Source organism: Dendrobium catenatum, unplaced genomic scaffold, assembly GCF_001605985.2.
Source record: "Dendrobium catenatum unplaced genomic scaffold, ASM160598v2 fragScaff_scaffold_173, whole genome shotgun sequence".
Lineage (NCBI taxonomy): Eukaryota > Viridiplantae > Streptophyta > Magnoliopsida > Asparagales > Orchidaceae > Dendrobium > Dendrobium catenatum.
This window is the reverse complement of record NW_021318635.1, coordinates 1,188,922-1,206,303: the sequence shown is the minus strand read 5'-3', so window position 1 is coordinate 1,206,303 and position 17,382 is coordinate 1,188,922. Positions and strand designations below refer to the sequence as shown.

Genomic DNA, 17,382 nt, shown 5'->3' with positions numbered 1-17,382 from the left:
GACATATGGGATAGACTTTGTATAACATATGCGGGGACTAATGAGGTGGTTAAGCAATCTAGACAAATTTTGTAGATGTCTATAAGATGTGGGCTTTTCTGGCTAGGTTCCTTGATCCAGTATTTGTTGAAAGTTATAGCTTTTCTGCCATTGCTGAGATCTCATAGAAACAGAAAGTATATCAGACAATCTCGGCCTCCGGTGATGCCGAAACATGGCCCTTAAGTGTTGCAGAAGTTTGCTTGGATGATGCAGAGACCAAGTTGGATTCTGAACTAGAATTTGGTTTGTATCTTTGCATCATCACTCGAGTTCCTGTTTAGAATTTATTTGTTCTTGTCAGATTTCCTGGTTATGTTATCTTTTTTTGGTTTCATGAAGAGTTTGCTAATGAAGTCTAATGGAGTCCTTTTTGTTTCCATCATTGCTATTTGTATGGCTGAAGCTAAGCAGGAAGCAAACTATTTCACCATAGATTGATATTTTGTTCATTTAAGCGCAGGCCTTCTTTATCATTAGTGTGCTTTGTTTACACCTTTTCTTTTGTTAGTTTTCTGTTTCTTGTTTTCATTTTCACATTTGTTAATAAGTGTTTGAAGTTCATATTTTGATAATTCTATGGCTTAAACAATGGTGGAGCAGTTGATCTAAATTTCTGAGTTTTATCAGTAGATTGAAAGCTCATCTGTAATTAAAAAGAAAGGTTGTGATGGTCGTTGGTTTCTGAAGAAGATATGATATATATATTTTGTAATAGGGGGAAATAATATCACATAAAGTTAATTAGCATCAAATTAAATAATAAAATACACATTAATTTGTACTCAACAAGATCACATAACACCTGAATTGGTAGGAAATGATTTCTTTCAAACCTTTTAAGAGCCAAGCGGTCAAAAGGTTTCATTTGGAATAGTTTTTTTAATGCTTTTGAAGCAATTTTTTAGTAAAAAAATATTTTTAATTAAAATTTTTTTGCTAAAAATTTGCTTTAGAAAGCAACAAAAAAAATTGTTCCAAATGAAATCACAATATGTGACCTCTAATGGGTACTATTTCGATCCCAACAATCATTTTTATGCTCTGTTTAGCTTAAATCTTATTGCATTTTTTTAACCCTAAAATCTAAATCAAAAGGTTAATAAAGTTTCAGTAAAAGAAAAAAAAAACTTTTTTATTTCAATAATAAGCTATAGAACTAAAATTGGCAATTTCTTTTGCTAACAAATCTTTTAAATGGAAGCTTAGCTGTCTAGTTCTACAATTACATATTCTTATTAACTACAGCTTTTGGTCAAAAGAGGTAGCCATTGCTAAAGTTCCCAATTCAGACATCAAACCTACATTGATTATAATATTTCTCACTAAATATTTTACAAATTTATTTTCTTTTTCTTTAAATTATAATGATAACATACGTGAAATAGTTGGAGTAGATTCAATGACATATAAGATTATAGAGAGTCACTTTACGTGATTTGTTCACATAAAATGTCGGTCTTTCAATGATCCGATTAGAAAAATAGATGTATTAAATCCAACATATTTTAAGAAATGAAGAGGTAGATCTAAAAAGATTTAATAATAAAGTATTAGAAATTACCCTTTTTTTTCTTAAATTTATATATAAATTCGACTCTTAGGCGCCTCATGTGAGACAACTTTCTTACAACTTTTTAAAATAATTTTTTAGTACAAACAATTTAAATTTAAAAATTATTTGTACTAATTTGTACTAAAAAAAACTGTTTTAAAAATAGTAAAAAAGTTATCCCAAACAAATCCTTAACAAGACACAATAGAAGAAAAAAAATTCGTGTAACCAACCCCATGTAGTAGGATAAAGACTTAATATTATTGTTATTAAATTTGAATAATACTTACTTATATATTCAAAATATAAACATTTATAATTTAAAATTGATTCCTACATAAACTCAAATTTTCATAAAAAAAATCCCTCATTTTCTGTAATCCAAGGAATAAGGTTCTTTACACTAAAAAATGATAAAAATAAAAGGAGAATAAGCTGCCATTCCCACGTCACTATAAATCCTTTAGATCTCATTGGAGAACAAACTCCCAACCTAATCTCTCTTTTGACCCTTTTGATCTGTAATATCGCATTTGAAGCCATAACAACTGGCTCCCATTATAATAAAAGGGAAAAGAAAAGCAGATCATCAAAGTTAACAAGGAGGGTCTTATACATGAGGGTAAAATATCCCACACAAATAAGACTGCGAGAGAGAGAGAGAGACGTTCTCGAGTCACCCCTGATCTTGAGCTTGGGCTTGATTAATTAATCGAGTTCAAGTTTGAGCCGGCTGACGAGCATACTCATCATATATTATGAAAGTAGAAAATGATTATGATTTAAACAATTATTATAATAAAATGATAAAACGAACAATAAATTATAAGAAAAATAATGAAAAAACACTTAATATAAAGAAGTGAAATATAATTTTACACATGTTCACAACATTATACTTAAAATCACAAATCCTAATATATTTTAAGTGCATTTTATACTAATATGTTTTTAAATGAACTGGCTCATGAGCTAATAGAGTTGAGTCAAGACTGACCAAACTTGGTTCATTAGCTCATTGAAGCTCAGCACACGGGCCATTATTGAGTTGAGCCCGAGCCAGGTCACGAGTCGACTTAGACTCACTCACACTTCTCCAAACTCCAAAGTGTTAGGGCAGCTGGGTTATATGAATCAATTTGTGTCTGCTACCATTCTGATGAGGAAGGCAGTTTCCATTGCTAATTTTTTGATCTGCAAATATTTGCTGTCCTCAACAAGATCAGCCGTAAGATTGAGCACCACTGGATGTAATGGATCATATCTTGTCAGCTCACGGACTCTTGCAACCCATTTGGCTGCTTCCCACACTCCAAATCTGCAATACAAAAAACAGATGAGATAAGTAACAGTGAACATAGATGACCGAATATGAAAGGAAGGCCTCGATATTTAGGCTTCGTTTGGGACAGCTTTTTCATTGCTTTCTAAAACTGTTTTTTAGAACAAAATTTTTTTTAGCTAAAATACTGTTTTAGAAAGCATTAAGAAAGCTGTCCCAAACGAATCCTTAATAAGCATCAATCATCAAGAAAAAAAGAAAGCATTATAGAGTACAAAGAAAAACATATGGAGATGGGCCTTCTAGCAAAGCTTAGTCAACGAACTTGCACCTAATGAGAGGCCATATGGGAAGGGACCAAATCAGGTAATACCAGAATGGTAAATGCCAACTATTTCATAACGTTACCAGATCAAGGGTTTTTGGTACTGGCATACAAATCTCCATAGGGCATCTCCAACCAAAAATCACATTTTTTTATTCCAAAATGCAGTGAAACTAAAAAATGACATGATTCAACTCCAATAGAACTCTATTTTGTGCCCAGGTTGCCGTCTTTCTCCTTTGTGCTTTTCTTTGGCAAATCCGGTAGAGACAGAAAAATAGTGGGCGTCGCACTGTACACACGCAATCAAATACTAGTAGTTTTTGTAGTTCGCGTGGAGCTCATGAGGGACGCCATTTATATGTTTGGAGTTCGGTTGGAGAAGGCCTTGGGATCTATAAATACTACATATATTAAGTGATCTATTGGATATTAGGTAGTAATTAGGTATCTTATTGGGTAATAGGAGTCCTTAGGATCTATAAATATTGCTAATGTAAAGTATTAGGGAATCAACTAGAATGTAAGAAGAAGCTAACTGGAATTACTAGCATCCTATAATAGTTATAATTCCCAAATCCCTTCTCCTCTCTGCTTGGAGTTTTAGGTAAGCCTACAAATTGCCGAGTTATCTTCTAGTATAATGTTATTCTCTGTTTTTCAATAAATTTCTACTTGGGTTAATATAAATGGTGCTCTCCTTGAGCCTTGCCGTGATGGGGACATCAGATAATCATGGAAAGTTTACCAGCGACGTGGCCGCCGATCTACGACCACGATCGATTCGTTATATTTTTGAGTCGATGTATTTTATTTTCTTGCATTTGATTATTTGCTTATGTGCGTTTATTTATTTTCCCTTTGTACCCTTTTGTATGGGAGTGGTCATGTGTAAGCCTAAGGGCAATTGTGTCATGTCAGTTAGAGTCTTTTGTATGAGGCTATTTAAAGCCCCTTTGTTTTATTTTCAAGGGGATGAATGATTGATTATGAAAATTACTTCTTGCATGAGCATTGAGATCTAGAGAGTTCTAATGGAGAAAACTTCCTAGGAGAGGAAGAAGTTTGGCGCAATACCCACCAACCTAGATAAGTCGGGTTCGTGGTTTCTTTCGTTTATCACGTTTTCTTCTCGTTCCGTTATTTCTCCCATATCTTCTCCCTCGTCACCTAGCCGCCGGTATCCCTAGCACCCGAATTCCCTCTCCACCAATCCCCCTCAATTTCACGGCCAAACCTATGCTCAAATCCTCATGCCGCCGACCTCCATCTCCCTAACCGCCGATCCACTCTCCACTTCTCCCATTCAAGCTTGTTTCCTATTTTCGATTGAGTTGAATGTGGGTAGATTTGAAATTCAAAATTAATCTTTGAGAATTTTAAAATATTTCCTAATTTAATAAATCTACTTTAGGAAAGTTCCTTAATTCCATCAATTTGAATTTTAAATTCAAATTGAATTTAATTAAGAAATTTCCTTTTCTCCTAGCCTTTTAATCTCCCAAAATCTTCTCCACAAATTCCTCTTTGGCTTCTCTAACTGCCGGCCCAGTAAACAATTCCAGAGAATTTTTTCCTAAACTACATCCCACCTTTTGGGAAACAATTTGAAAACCTCCTCATGGCCGAATCGTCCTGCTGCTTTGTTTTAATTATTTCCTAAACAATTCCCTAGCTTTTGGAGGTAATTTCAGATCTCCATAATTTTCTGCCTGGGCCGAATCTACTCAAGCCCACTTCATTATTTTCCTAAAATGGCATTCTAAACTAGGAATTAATTCCCTGGACACCTTCTCTCACGTAACCGTCAGCCTCCCCATTGGAATTTCTCTCAGAAATTCTCTCCTAGTGCTGATTTTCCTGTGAGAAAATCTGGGAACTCCTTACTGGATGCTGGCCGAATTTTCTCAGGGCTAGTCTTGGATCTCTCCACTAAGTTCTCATAGTCTACTCATGAGAATCTGAAACTGATTTCAGATTTCAGGCATTGGTTCTCTTTCCCCTACCACAAGGCAAGAGAAGTTTCTTTCTTGTCAAGATATCCGTTTACATCATCAACGAGAAGGAGATTGATCATACTATCGAAGAGGACGTGGAGGGCATCTTGTGCATCTAATGGAAACCGTCAACGAACATGTCGAAGGCCTTGAGTGAAGGATCTCCACGTATCTTTAAGCAAAGGTTTTCCTCTTTTTTCACTTGCATTCAAATTCTTCTAAAAAATAGAGGTTCAACTAGAATTTGAAGCTTCATGAACACTTAGAATTTTCTTCATAAAAAATAAATAGAATATAAAGCTTACAATTTTTAATTAAGATGATTAAACCTAATTTATTATGATAAATTTAATGCTACATATGAATCATGTGAAATCATGTAAATTTGGCAACATGTGAATCACTTAATTAAGGAAAATTAGTATTATGAAAATTAGTATTATTAAAATTAATCTCAATAAGGTGAAAAGTATAATGAAACAAATGTAGTATATGCAATGAAACATGTAAAAATAAGTGAACTTGCTATATCTATCTATAATCATCATTATAATGATTAGCCAAATAAGTGCTTGATCATTAAATAAAATAATATTTAAAATAATTCTCATATATTGATAAATAAAAATTTGATGAAATGGATAGAAATTTAATTCAAATAAATTCCTAAAACTATAATTTTTTTGGTAAAATCTTAAATATAATTTTAAGTTATTTAGCCAATTTTATTAATGTGCTCATCATCCTTTGGCATGGTGATAATCTACCTCAATCTAATATAATAAAAATCAACAACCTACATACACTAAGACTTTGTTTGGAATAGCTTTTGGCTTTTTTTTTTTTTTTTTTTGCAGCTTTTCAAAAATTTTTAATACTAAAAAATTGCTTTAAAAAGCAATAAGAAAATATTCCGTCTAAGGCTTATACCCTTAGAATCTTAACTTGTTGAAATCATTCACTTGAATTCTTTATGTAATAAACATCTTAATCTTTAGCTTCTAATGAAAAATTATCCAAGTATGCTTAGTAAACATCAAGGTCATCTCTATGGTTGCCACTAAATGATGAACTTGTTGTAAATGAACATGTAACAAATCATTAAATAATATCACATAAAGTAAATTATCATCAAATTAAATAATAAAATAAGCATTAATTTATACTCAACAAGATCACATAACCCCTGAATTGGAAGTAAATGATTTGTTTGAATCCTTTTAAGAACCAAGCTATCAAAGTTTTTGTTTGGGCAGCTATTTTTTTTTTATGCTTTTGAAGCTACTTTTTAGTCAAAAATAATAATTAATTAGAAATTTTTGTATTTAAATATTGCTTCAAAAAGCAGCAAGATAACTATTCCAAATAAAGCCAAAATCTTTTACCTCAGTTTAGCCTAAATCTTAGTGCATTTTTTCAACCCAAAAATCTAAATCAAAAGGTTAATGAAGTTTCAGTAAAAGAAAAAAAAAACTTTTTTATTTCAATAATAAGCTATAGAACTAAAATTGGAAACTTCTTTTGCTAACAAATCTTTTAAATGGAAGCTTACCTGTCTAGTTCTAATAGTTACATATTCAAATTAACTAATAGCTTATAGCCCTAAACCCTAAACCCAAAACAGGTAGCCATTGCTTAGTTTCTCAATTCATCCATCAAACCTACATTGATTACAATATTTCTCACTAAATATTTTACAATTTTATTTTCTTTTTCTTTAAATTCTAATGATAACATATGTGAAAAAGTTGGAGTAGATTCAATGGCAGATAAGTGATTTGGTCACAGAAAATGTTGGCCTTTCGATAACCCGATTAAAAGAGTAAATGTATTAAATTCAACCTATTTTAAAAAATGAAGAGGTAGATCTAAAAAGACTTAATAATTAAGTATTAAAATTTACCTTTTATATATATATATATAATTGACTCTTAGGCCTCATTTGAGACAACTTTTTTACTACTTTCTAAAATTGTTTTTTAGTACAAAAAAATTAGGTTCAAAAACTATTTGTATTTAAAAATTGCTTTAAAAAATAATAAGAAAATTATCCCAAACAAAACCTTAATAAGACACTAGAAAGAAAAAAAAAACTGTGTAACCAACCTGACGGAGTGGGATAAATACTTAATATTATTGTTGTCAAATTTGAATAATACTACCTTCTATATCCAAAATATCAACATCTAGAATTCTCATAAAAAAAAAAATCCCTCATCTTCCTTCTGTTGTTGAAGAAATAAGGTTCTTCACACACTAAAATAATAAAAATAGAAGGAGAACAAGCTTCCATTCCAACGTCACTATAAATCCTTTAGATCTCATTGGAGAACAAACTCCCAACGTAATCTCTCTTTTTTTGACTCTTTTGATCTGCTGAGAGAACAAAGTTCCACTCTAATCTCGCATCTGAAGCCATAACAACTGGCTCCCACTATAATAAAAGGGAAAAGAAAAGCAGATCATCGGTAAAATATTTTAAAATATCGTGCATAAATAAGACTCCTAGCTCTAGAGAGAGAGAAGCATTCAAAGTAGAGCTATAAACGAGTCAAAGTTGAGCTCGAGTCACTCCAAACCTTGAGCTTGATTAATTATTCGAGTTTAAGCTTGAGCTCAAGTTTTATTCTACAAGTTCGAGCCAGCTGACGAGCATGCTCATATATTATGAAAGTAAGAAAATGATTATGATTTAAGTAATTATTATAATAAAATGATAAAACGAACAATAAATTCTAATAAAAATAATGAAACATCACTTAACATAAAGAAGCGAAATATAGTTTCATACAATTTTCACAAAATTATACTTAAAATCACAAATGCTAATATATTTTAAGTGCATTTTATACTAACATGTTTTTAAACGAACCGGATCACGAGCTAACGAGTCGAGTCAAGGCTGGCTCAAACATGATTCATTAGCTCATCGAAGCTCAGCACACGAGCCATTACTGAGTTGAGCCCGAGCCAGGTCACGAGTCAACTTAGACTCCCTCACACTTCTCCAAAGTGTTAGTGCAGCTGGGTTATATGAATCAATTTGTGTCTGCTACCATTCTGATGAGAAAGGCAGTTTCCATTGCTAATTCTTTGATCTGCAAGTATTTGCTGTCCTCAACAAGATCGGCCGAAAGATTGAGTACCACTGGATGTAATGGATCATATCTTGTCAGCTCACGAACTCTTGCAACCCATTTGGCTGCTTCCCACACACCAAATCTGCAATACAAAAAGCAGATGAGATAAGTAACAGTGAACTTAGATGACCGAATATAAAAGGAAGGCCTCAATATTTAGGCTTCGTTTGGGACAGCTTTTTCATTGCTTTCTAAAATTATTTTTTAGTACAAAAATTTTTAATTCAAAAAATTTTTTTAACTAAAATACTGTTTTAGAAAGCATTAAGAAAGCTGTCCCAAATGAACCCTGATGAGCATCAATCATCAAGAAAAATGAAAACATTATAGAGTACAAAGAAAAACATATGGAGATGGGCCTTCTAGCAAAAAGCTTAGTCAACGAACTTGCACCTAATGAGAGGCCACATGGGAAGGGACCAAATCAGGTAATACCATAATGGTAGATGCCAAATAAGAGACCATTTCTCGGTACTGGCATACACAAAGTTCCTTTAGATCTGTAAATACTACATATATTAACTGATCCATTGGGTAATTGGTAGTAATTAGGTGTCTTATTGGGTAATAGGAGTCCTTAGGATCTATAAATACTGCTAATGTAAAGTATTAGGGAATCAACTAGAATGTAAGAAGAAACTAACTGGAATCCTATAATAGTTATAATTCCCAAATCCCTTCTCCTCTCTGCTTGGAGTTTTAGGTAAGCCTACAAATTGCCTAGTTATCTTTTAGTATATGTTATTATCTGTTTTTCGATAATTTTCTACTTGGGTTCGTATAAATGGTACCTCGCCACTGTCGAATCCACCGTTTGGGTGATAATAGGTGATTCCACTATCATAGTCACGGATGCCACTACTTTTGACCTAATCTTGTTTGGTTCTCCAACGTTCACCACTTCCATAGTGAACCCGTTTCGACCATCCTCGCCATCCTAGCCCTAGTGCCAATCCACTAAATCATATCCCATCCTAGCCCTAGTGCCAATCCACTACATTATATCAGATCTCCACTCATCAAATCCAACACCAACCCTAGTTGTCCACTTCCTCCACCATTCAAATCCAAGATCACCATCGCTACTTCTTCATTCACCACTTTCGCCTTACAAGCCTTGCCTCAACATCTCCACCTAGATCCAAACTCGAGTTCACCAAATGTCATGTCTCTCCATCTAGATTTTCTCATCCATCAATCGCTAGGATTCAAAGGCACCAAAAAGAACCGCTCAATTCAATCTCACAATAATTTGCTTGACCTTAAGGATAAGGTCATTGTGAAGGGATGAGTAATGTTAGGAATAAATATAAAGGTGGTGATTAGATACTTTATTAGATAATAGGAGTACTTAGGATTTATAAACGCTCCTTATGTTGATTATTAAGGCATCAAATAAAATGGAACTTTAGCGCCTAATTGTATTTTAATATAGTGATTTTTCTTATTTTTTGATATATTTTTATTTGGGTTCATATCAATATAGTATCAAGCAATAATATAATGATCTTCCTATTAAAAACAAATGTAGGGTCTATAGGACTTTAATAGTGAAAACAACAACTTGATTGATGTCTTCTTTGGGTGGTAATGGAAGGATTATTTGAGTGATGGAAAAATAAGAATATAGATTTTTGATAAATTTAGTACTGAAACTTTTAAGCTATCAAAAGATAAATTTTCCATGGAGAATAAAATAGAGAGAAACTCAAGATTAAAGGTTTTGGATATTAGAGAACTAATGGTAATGTTTTTTTATAGATTTTGGATCAAGGATTAAGGAGTTGTGATATTTTTAATATGGTTGCTCACATTAGAAAATTATTTCTCTATATTAGGATTTTGGCTATGATATCTTAATATTATTAGGGAGTTGGAACCATTGAATGTTATGAGGAATATGTGGGAATATTTGGGAGAATTTTGAAGAGATTAGATGGATTTTGGGGTTGAGCAAAGCTATGCTCAAGTTTTTTTTTTTTTTTTTTAAGCTAGGCTCAAGGTTATGTATAGGATGTCACACCCTAAAATGCATTATTTTAACATTCAATTTAATAAAAAAATCATGACATTTGAATGAAGCACAAATAATATCATTGTTCAAATCATCATTCAAAAACAGAAGCTGTACAAAATTTTTTATTTCCAAAATTTTCATCTACAGAGCAACTACCCCAAAACATGTAGCTATGAACAAATTCTAAACCTCATATCAGACTCTTCTTACATTGACAAACGTAAACATAAAATAAAAACTGAACATGTTCTATTCTGAATCAACTTTATTCTTCCTTTTTTCTGTAATAACAGTTAGAATAATAATCTAGTGAGCTATAACACCTACAAAGATATGCAACTCTAATGCAGTAATCAAGTGTAATAATCACTAATGAATATGAGCATCAGTAGATAAATCAACCTATACATGTAAAAAGCATGTATAAGCTATCAAAGTTTACAGTAAAAATACTATAGAATAATATACAGGGTATGATGCCTACCATGTAATACGTAAGAATGATGCTTGCTTGAATTACACATTCAATTACCTGTTGTATAACATTAATAGTATCACTTTAAGTCAATTGTAGTTGTATGTCATCTGTGATTCATACTATCAAAACATTTAATTATAGTTATCGATCTCCGTTCATTTCATAACTTCCTTTTTCAACCCCAAAAAATGTCATGTCTGGATATCTAGGTTTAGGTTTTTAGTCCATAGGCTCCCGAGGTTGCACTATCTCCATAGCCCTTAGTCTCTACTAACTGTAGGTCTCATAGCCTCTGCTTGGTCGCATTGCCTCACCTACCTATCTTCTAATATGACATTATTTTAACTTATTTAATCATGTCTATTTCTTCTCTTCTTACAACCACCTGATATGTGTTACTTATATGTATGTCTACATGTATAAATGCATATAGATAAATACAATTGAAATTTATATCAATATATAAGCAAGCATAGCTGTATCATATTTTAACAGGATTGCATGTGATAGTGTATATACATACTCACATATCACAAAGAATGACATGTACGATATATGTATAAACCATAATTTAGGCTAATAATCACGATCACATAAAAGTTCAAGAGTAAATGTCACACGTAAACTAATTTGCTATATAATAAAAACAATATCTTACCATCTTGAGTCAAAGACCGACACAGTCAAACCCCTCATGCCTTTCTGCGTGTAAGACACCAATCAAACCAAATCATTAATTGACAATTCACACCAATTACCATTCAACTCATACAAGTAAATTGGTTCTCAATCATACCTTCCAATTTTCAGGTCGCATACACCACTATAGCCATTCACTCTTTCCGAATTATGAATATCATAATCAAGAACAAAACACTTCCAAAATTAGAAATGTTAAATATACAACACTATAACTTTCTTTTCCTAAAGGCATGAAAACAAAATCCTTACCTCCTGTTTCTTTCTCTCCTCCTTCACTGATTTTCTTCCTTCTTTCTCCTCGCTCTTCTCCCAGTCTGCCAGCTTCTACCCAAGCTTCCTAATGCTCTTCCTAAGCTTGCCCCTATGGTGCATAGCCCTCAAACAGTTCTCTAGCAGCCCTTGGTCAGTCTCTAATCCACTCCTCTCCAACAAACCCTCAGCCAGCACACGCATATGCAAACAGCTAGCCCACCCAACAACTAGCTCCAGCCCTGACACCAACCAGCTCCAACAGTCAATAACCTAGCACAAAAATCTGCACTAACCTGAGAACTCACAAGGCATTTACCTTCAACACTTGCTCCAACCGCTCCTACGCCTACCAAGAGATCCCACCTACTTCGGCAAGTCCCCATTCCAGCTCCTCGTGCGACTTCCAGCTGAACCAAGACTGCTCTTCATCCCACGCTGGTTTTTAATGAAGTGGCAATAAAATACTCTAAAGATAATGAATTGCCTTAACTACCCCATCCCAAATCTTTGCATGCAAGCCACCTGTTAAAAAATTTTGCCCTTGCTACAGTGATTTTAATTTTTAAATAATAAAACAATTTCATAACTAAGGAAAAAAATGCAATTTAAATTTACTTCTCTAACTCTCAAATCCTTCACATTTAGACATGATGCTATATATCAAAATGTTCCATTTAACGAGTAAAACTCAATGACATACAATTTGTTAAATTTTGTGAAAGTTGAGAATTTGCTGTATTTCAAATTATGTCAAATGTGACACATATATAATCAAATGTGGGTTTTACAAAGGAAATGAAATTTGTATCGAGAGAAAATATAACTAATGACTCAACAAAGATCTGAGAATTAAACACAGTTTTACCAAAAAGGCCACTAAGCCTTTTAATATAAAAATTTCACAAACAAAAATATTTTTTATTAAATGAATCAAAAAGTATAAAACAAAGTCCTATTGCAAGCCTAGACAACTTTAGAAAGTCTTTGGAGCCAAAAAAACACTTGCATAAATTGATTATTTGTCCTAATACAAATGGAATAAAAATATGAGAAATAAAATAAAAAATAAATATTTTAAACACATGAAAATTCGAATTGGTCCAATAAAACAAGTAGAGTGATCACTAAATCAATCAATTTATGAAAATATATTGCCTCCTTGACTAGTATGGCTCCATCTACCCATCAAAAGATCTTAAACTAAGCTTCTTACTTATTCTCCCTAAATCTATTTATATTGAAAAAAATGTAGTTATTAATATTCTTTAAATGATAAATTACATGCAAAAAACTATTTACACTTACAAAATGATTCTACATTGATTTTAATAACATTGAGAAATAATCAAAATTTGAACATGAGATTGTTTATGAATCTAAATCTCAATTAGAGTTTGCCCTAATTTTAAAACTAAACAAATGAAACACGTTGAAGTTAATAAATTAATCAAATAATTAGATAATGAATTATTTGCTAAAATTATATGTACACCTTTGAATTAATCTTATAGCGATTTTATTTTTGGTTATTGATTTTTTTACTTACATTTTCGTAAAAGGAACCTAATGAAAAAAATAAAATTGTACAACAGGATTTTACTAATAACAATTGCCTCAAGCAAACTTCAAAAATTATTCTATCAATCTGGCTGAATTTAAAGATAATTACTTCATCAACATTAATCTTTATACCATTTGGATTGCTTTTCTTCAGAGAGGTTATTTTCCGTATGGTAAGAATTAATTATTTAAAAAAAATATATTTGTGTGATTTGCTAGTTATCAAGAGAACTTTACATAACAAAATTAATATCGATTTACCTTTTATTCAATATCTCCTCTAAGAATTAGTAATTTGAAAATATATAAGTATTTTAGCATGTTCCTTATATGTATCATATCTTTTTTTCCAATTATTATAGTTCCATCTCCAATTAAGGAAACGTTTCTACGAATGTAGGAAAAAAGTTTTCTACATCAATCCCTCCCTCGGCCTTGCATTGGTGGGAGCTCCATGGATTGGGTAAGCCAGCTGTTTTAACCTCCAATACAACATTTGTATATTTTTCAGCTGCATACCAATCTATTTCATAAAGCTACTAATGTAAAGGAGATCATGCACATTACATACAGCAGATACCAAGGTATTTATGTCATGGAAAAGCAAACTCACATATCATAATTCTTAAATATCTTTATAGGAGATCTAACATTTTTGCCTAGATATATTTGAAGCATATCAACTAAACAAATCATCCTAGTTGAATTTTCAAATTTCATTAGAATTGATGAAATGACTTCAATTCCTATTGCTAAGGAAGTCCTATTCCATGGCTTCTATTTCCCTATTTATAGGTAACATCCATATCGATGTCCATATGAGATATTCTGTGAATTATCATTGTGGGCTTCTCCGTGTAGTTGTTCATATTTTACAGGCTTCTTAAGATTTTAGCAATATGTTCTATGGTTTCTTCCTTGACGGTTATATTCCTTTCATATTTGATGTTGCATGAGGATTATAAATAGGTATTCTTTAAGACTTAGACATAAAGGAGAATATAATAAAGACTATTTTTTATGTGCAAATCTTCTTTTTCTTTTCCATTCTAATATTTGATCAATTGTAATACTTAAAATATTTCAAAAAATTTGAGACATTAACGCAAGGTCTTCCAAAAGTTGAACTATTCTCATATATCCGTTCCGTTGACTTAATATTGATAAAACTCAAAAGGAGATTCGAAGATTGTGAGAATGTATTCATAGAAACTCATTCTTTTCTTTCAATATGCTACAATCTATTTTCTTTTATATGCATGAAATTTCAATCACTTGCAGGACAGTCTTTGATTTCAAACAAGATGCTGACAATTAGATAATTGTTTTGAAATTAATACTTTGATTTTTGTGTGAGTTGTGTACTTTTTATCGGTTGATAAATCTGCATTGCTTAATAAATATGCATTAGGAATCCTATATCCTAGCATTTCCTACCCCCAAAAATTCATAAATTTATTTTACGCTCAGTGGTGATCACCTTATAATGTAATAATATAAATTTGTTACATATCCAAAAGGAATTATTCTTTTTTAACTTTACTTTAATCTTGTCCCTTATATGAACTAAATTTCAATCATTTTCATGACTGTTGTGATCTTTAATTTCTCGTTGCTAATTTGTGTAAGAAATTAAAAATCTCACTTTAATGGAAATACAACATTAATAATTTTTATTTAATAAATAGTTGTTTTGATATTAATAGCTTGCTTTATATTGTAAGTTGCTGTTCATTCATCAATTGATTGGATCTAAACATGCATTGTGTGATATATTTACATCAAAAACCCTATCTCTTAGAACAACCTTTACCAAAAAGCTTCTCAATTTTATTTTACTAGCTTTCCACTTTTTTGTAAACAAGCAGAAAAATTCAATTAAGATATCATACAATTGAAATTTCATTCAAGTGTCATGGAATAGTGAACTGTGTAATCTATTATGGTGATGATCGACATCTCAAAATGTGCACCAGTGACCACCATTAAAGTTGAGGAAATTAAATTAAAATGTATGATCAACAAATTTCCGATGAAAAAGCTGTCTCTAAGAAAAACATACAAAAGAAATAACGAGATAATCTATTTATAAAGAGAAATTAATATACCTTGTATTAAAAGATGAAGTCACCAGCACAGATGGATAAAGGGAATCCTTCTTAATATTTTCATAAGGAGAATATTTTCTAATAGCAAGAAAATCTTCAAGGTCCAAAGGATATCCAAACTCTTCATAATCAACTGCGTTAAGAGGCAAAATAGGATGGAGAAGGGTGTTCACTGCATCTAGGAAAGGAGCCTACATATGGACATGCATGTGGAAAAAAATAAATTGTGCAAGTTAAAACCAGTAATTGAAGTTTGAAATGCAAGTTAAGATGAATTGTTGAGGTGTAAGGGAATAATATATGAAAAAGCACCATTGCCTGGACCGAAGCAAATATTTAGCTGTCATCAGGGAACATTGTTCTATTAATTAACACTTTAAGGCATATTTTGAAATTTGCTAGAATCGACTGAGTTAAATAGCATGAGTACAGTTGAGAGGGAAACCTTTATTTTTTTTCTTTTTAATTTCAGGAGGAGCTACTATAATATGAGAAAGAATACAATATGGAACACCAAAAAAAAAAAGAACCATTAGCCAAAATAAGAACAATTTCCTAATACAAGTGATAACACTAACACTCCCCCATCAAATTAGAGCGTATATATCAATTAACTCTAGCATAAATAAATAAATAAATAAAATAAAAAATAAAAAATAAAAAACTCTAGCATGTTACAAAGCTTTAAGCATTGAAGTGGGTTCAAAGCTTTGGCAAATATCTACGAGCTGCTTTGGAAACATGAAAAATAATAATATTTCTTATAGCACAATATCTCAATTATTCAGCCTCAATATATTTGACTCTTCCTTAAAATATAATTCCACGGGCAATGTAGATAGTGCATTTGTAGTGTAAAGAGTCCTCTCCCTAGATACTTACAGCCATATTTGAGGATACAAATAACAACTTCCCTAAGTCTTTAATTGGAAGCTAGGATGTGCTGACTTACAACTCTTATAGCAAATGGTATATCCAGTCTGGTAGCAATATGGTAGATCAATTTACCAACTAAGCTATAATAATGACAATCATTCTCAAGCAATTCTTCAATAATAATTTTTTTAGTGTCAAAACTAATGTTTGCAAGTTTACAAGCTAAAAAACCAGTTTCCTCTAATATATCAGTGTCAATTTTATATAGAGATAGTGAAACATCTATTTTATTGTAGGAAAACTCAATTCTATAAGTATTTTCCACAACCCAAATCAACGGTCGGAAAACATTTTTAAAGACAGTCTTTGACCTCAGTTACCATTTCTTGATCACTTTCTATAAGAATATCATCAACATAGACTACCAAGCTAACACAACTTGAGATATGTCTAACAAAAAATGGAGTGATCTACAGTATTACCATGAAGGCTAACCTAAACAAAAACTTCACAAAACATATCAAATCATGCACGAGGGCTTTTCTTAAGCTGATAAATGACCTTCCTAAGCTTACAAACTCTAGTTATGCCATGAACAACACAAACTAAAGGATGCTTCATATAACAACTTTAGTTAGGTCACATTAAAGGAAAACATTGCTAACATCCATTTGAAGTCAGAGATAACCTTGATTGACACAAAAAGATACAAAAATTTGGAAGGAATAAAATCTAGCGATTAGGAAAAAACTGTCAAAACAATCAATCTCATAAATATAAATAAATGATTTGACGACTAATCAAGCTTCATACCAATAAATATATCTATTGGGATGAAATTTGATGATGCAAATCCCCTCAATATGTGAATCCATCAATAAGGGACTACTTTAATGTTGGAGCAACGTTAAACAAAATTCCATCTGTAACAATTGACTAATGTGGCCATTTCAATATCCAAAGACATTTCCATAGGAATTCTTAGGGCCTCTTGACATGGTCTTGGGAATAGAAACTAAAAACATAACAAAAAATATCCAAAAAAAAAAAA

General features: G+C 31.7%; 2 protein-coding genes across 2 annotated transcripts in view; one reads left to right on the top strand and one right to left on the bottom strand.

Moving 5' to 3' along the window:
- LOC110109567 (disease resistance protein RGA2-like) overlaps positions 1-480 on the top strand; it is an 11,524-nt gene extending 11,044 nt beyond the window's left edge. The window contains exons 2-3 of the mRNA XM_020840701.2: positions 168-285; positions 344-480. Coding sequence (XP_020696360.2) covers positions 168-285; positions 344-480 — 255 coding nt within the window. The remainder of the gene's footprint in view (positions 1-167; positions 286-343) is intronic.
- Positions 481-7,931: 7,451 nt separating this feature from the next.
- LOC110109568 (protease 2-like) overlaps positions 7,932-17,382 on the bottom strand; it is a 46,543-nt gene continuing 37,092 nt past the window's right edge. The window contains exons 3-4 of the mRNA XM_020840702.2: positions 15,456-15,646; positions 7,932-8,420 (exon numbers count right to left, since the gene is read on the bottom strand). Coding sequence (XP_020696361.2) covers positions 8,237-8,420; positions 15,456-15,646 — 375 coding nt within the window. The 3' untranslated portion in view covers positions 7,932-8,236. The remainder of the gene's footprint in view (positions 8,421-15,455; positions 15,647-17,382) is intronic.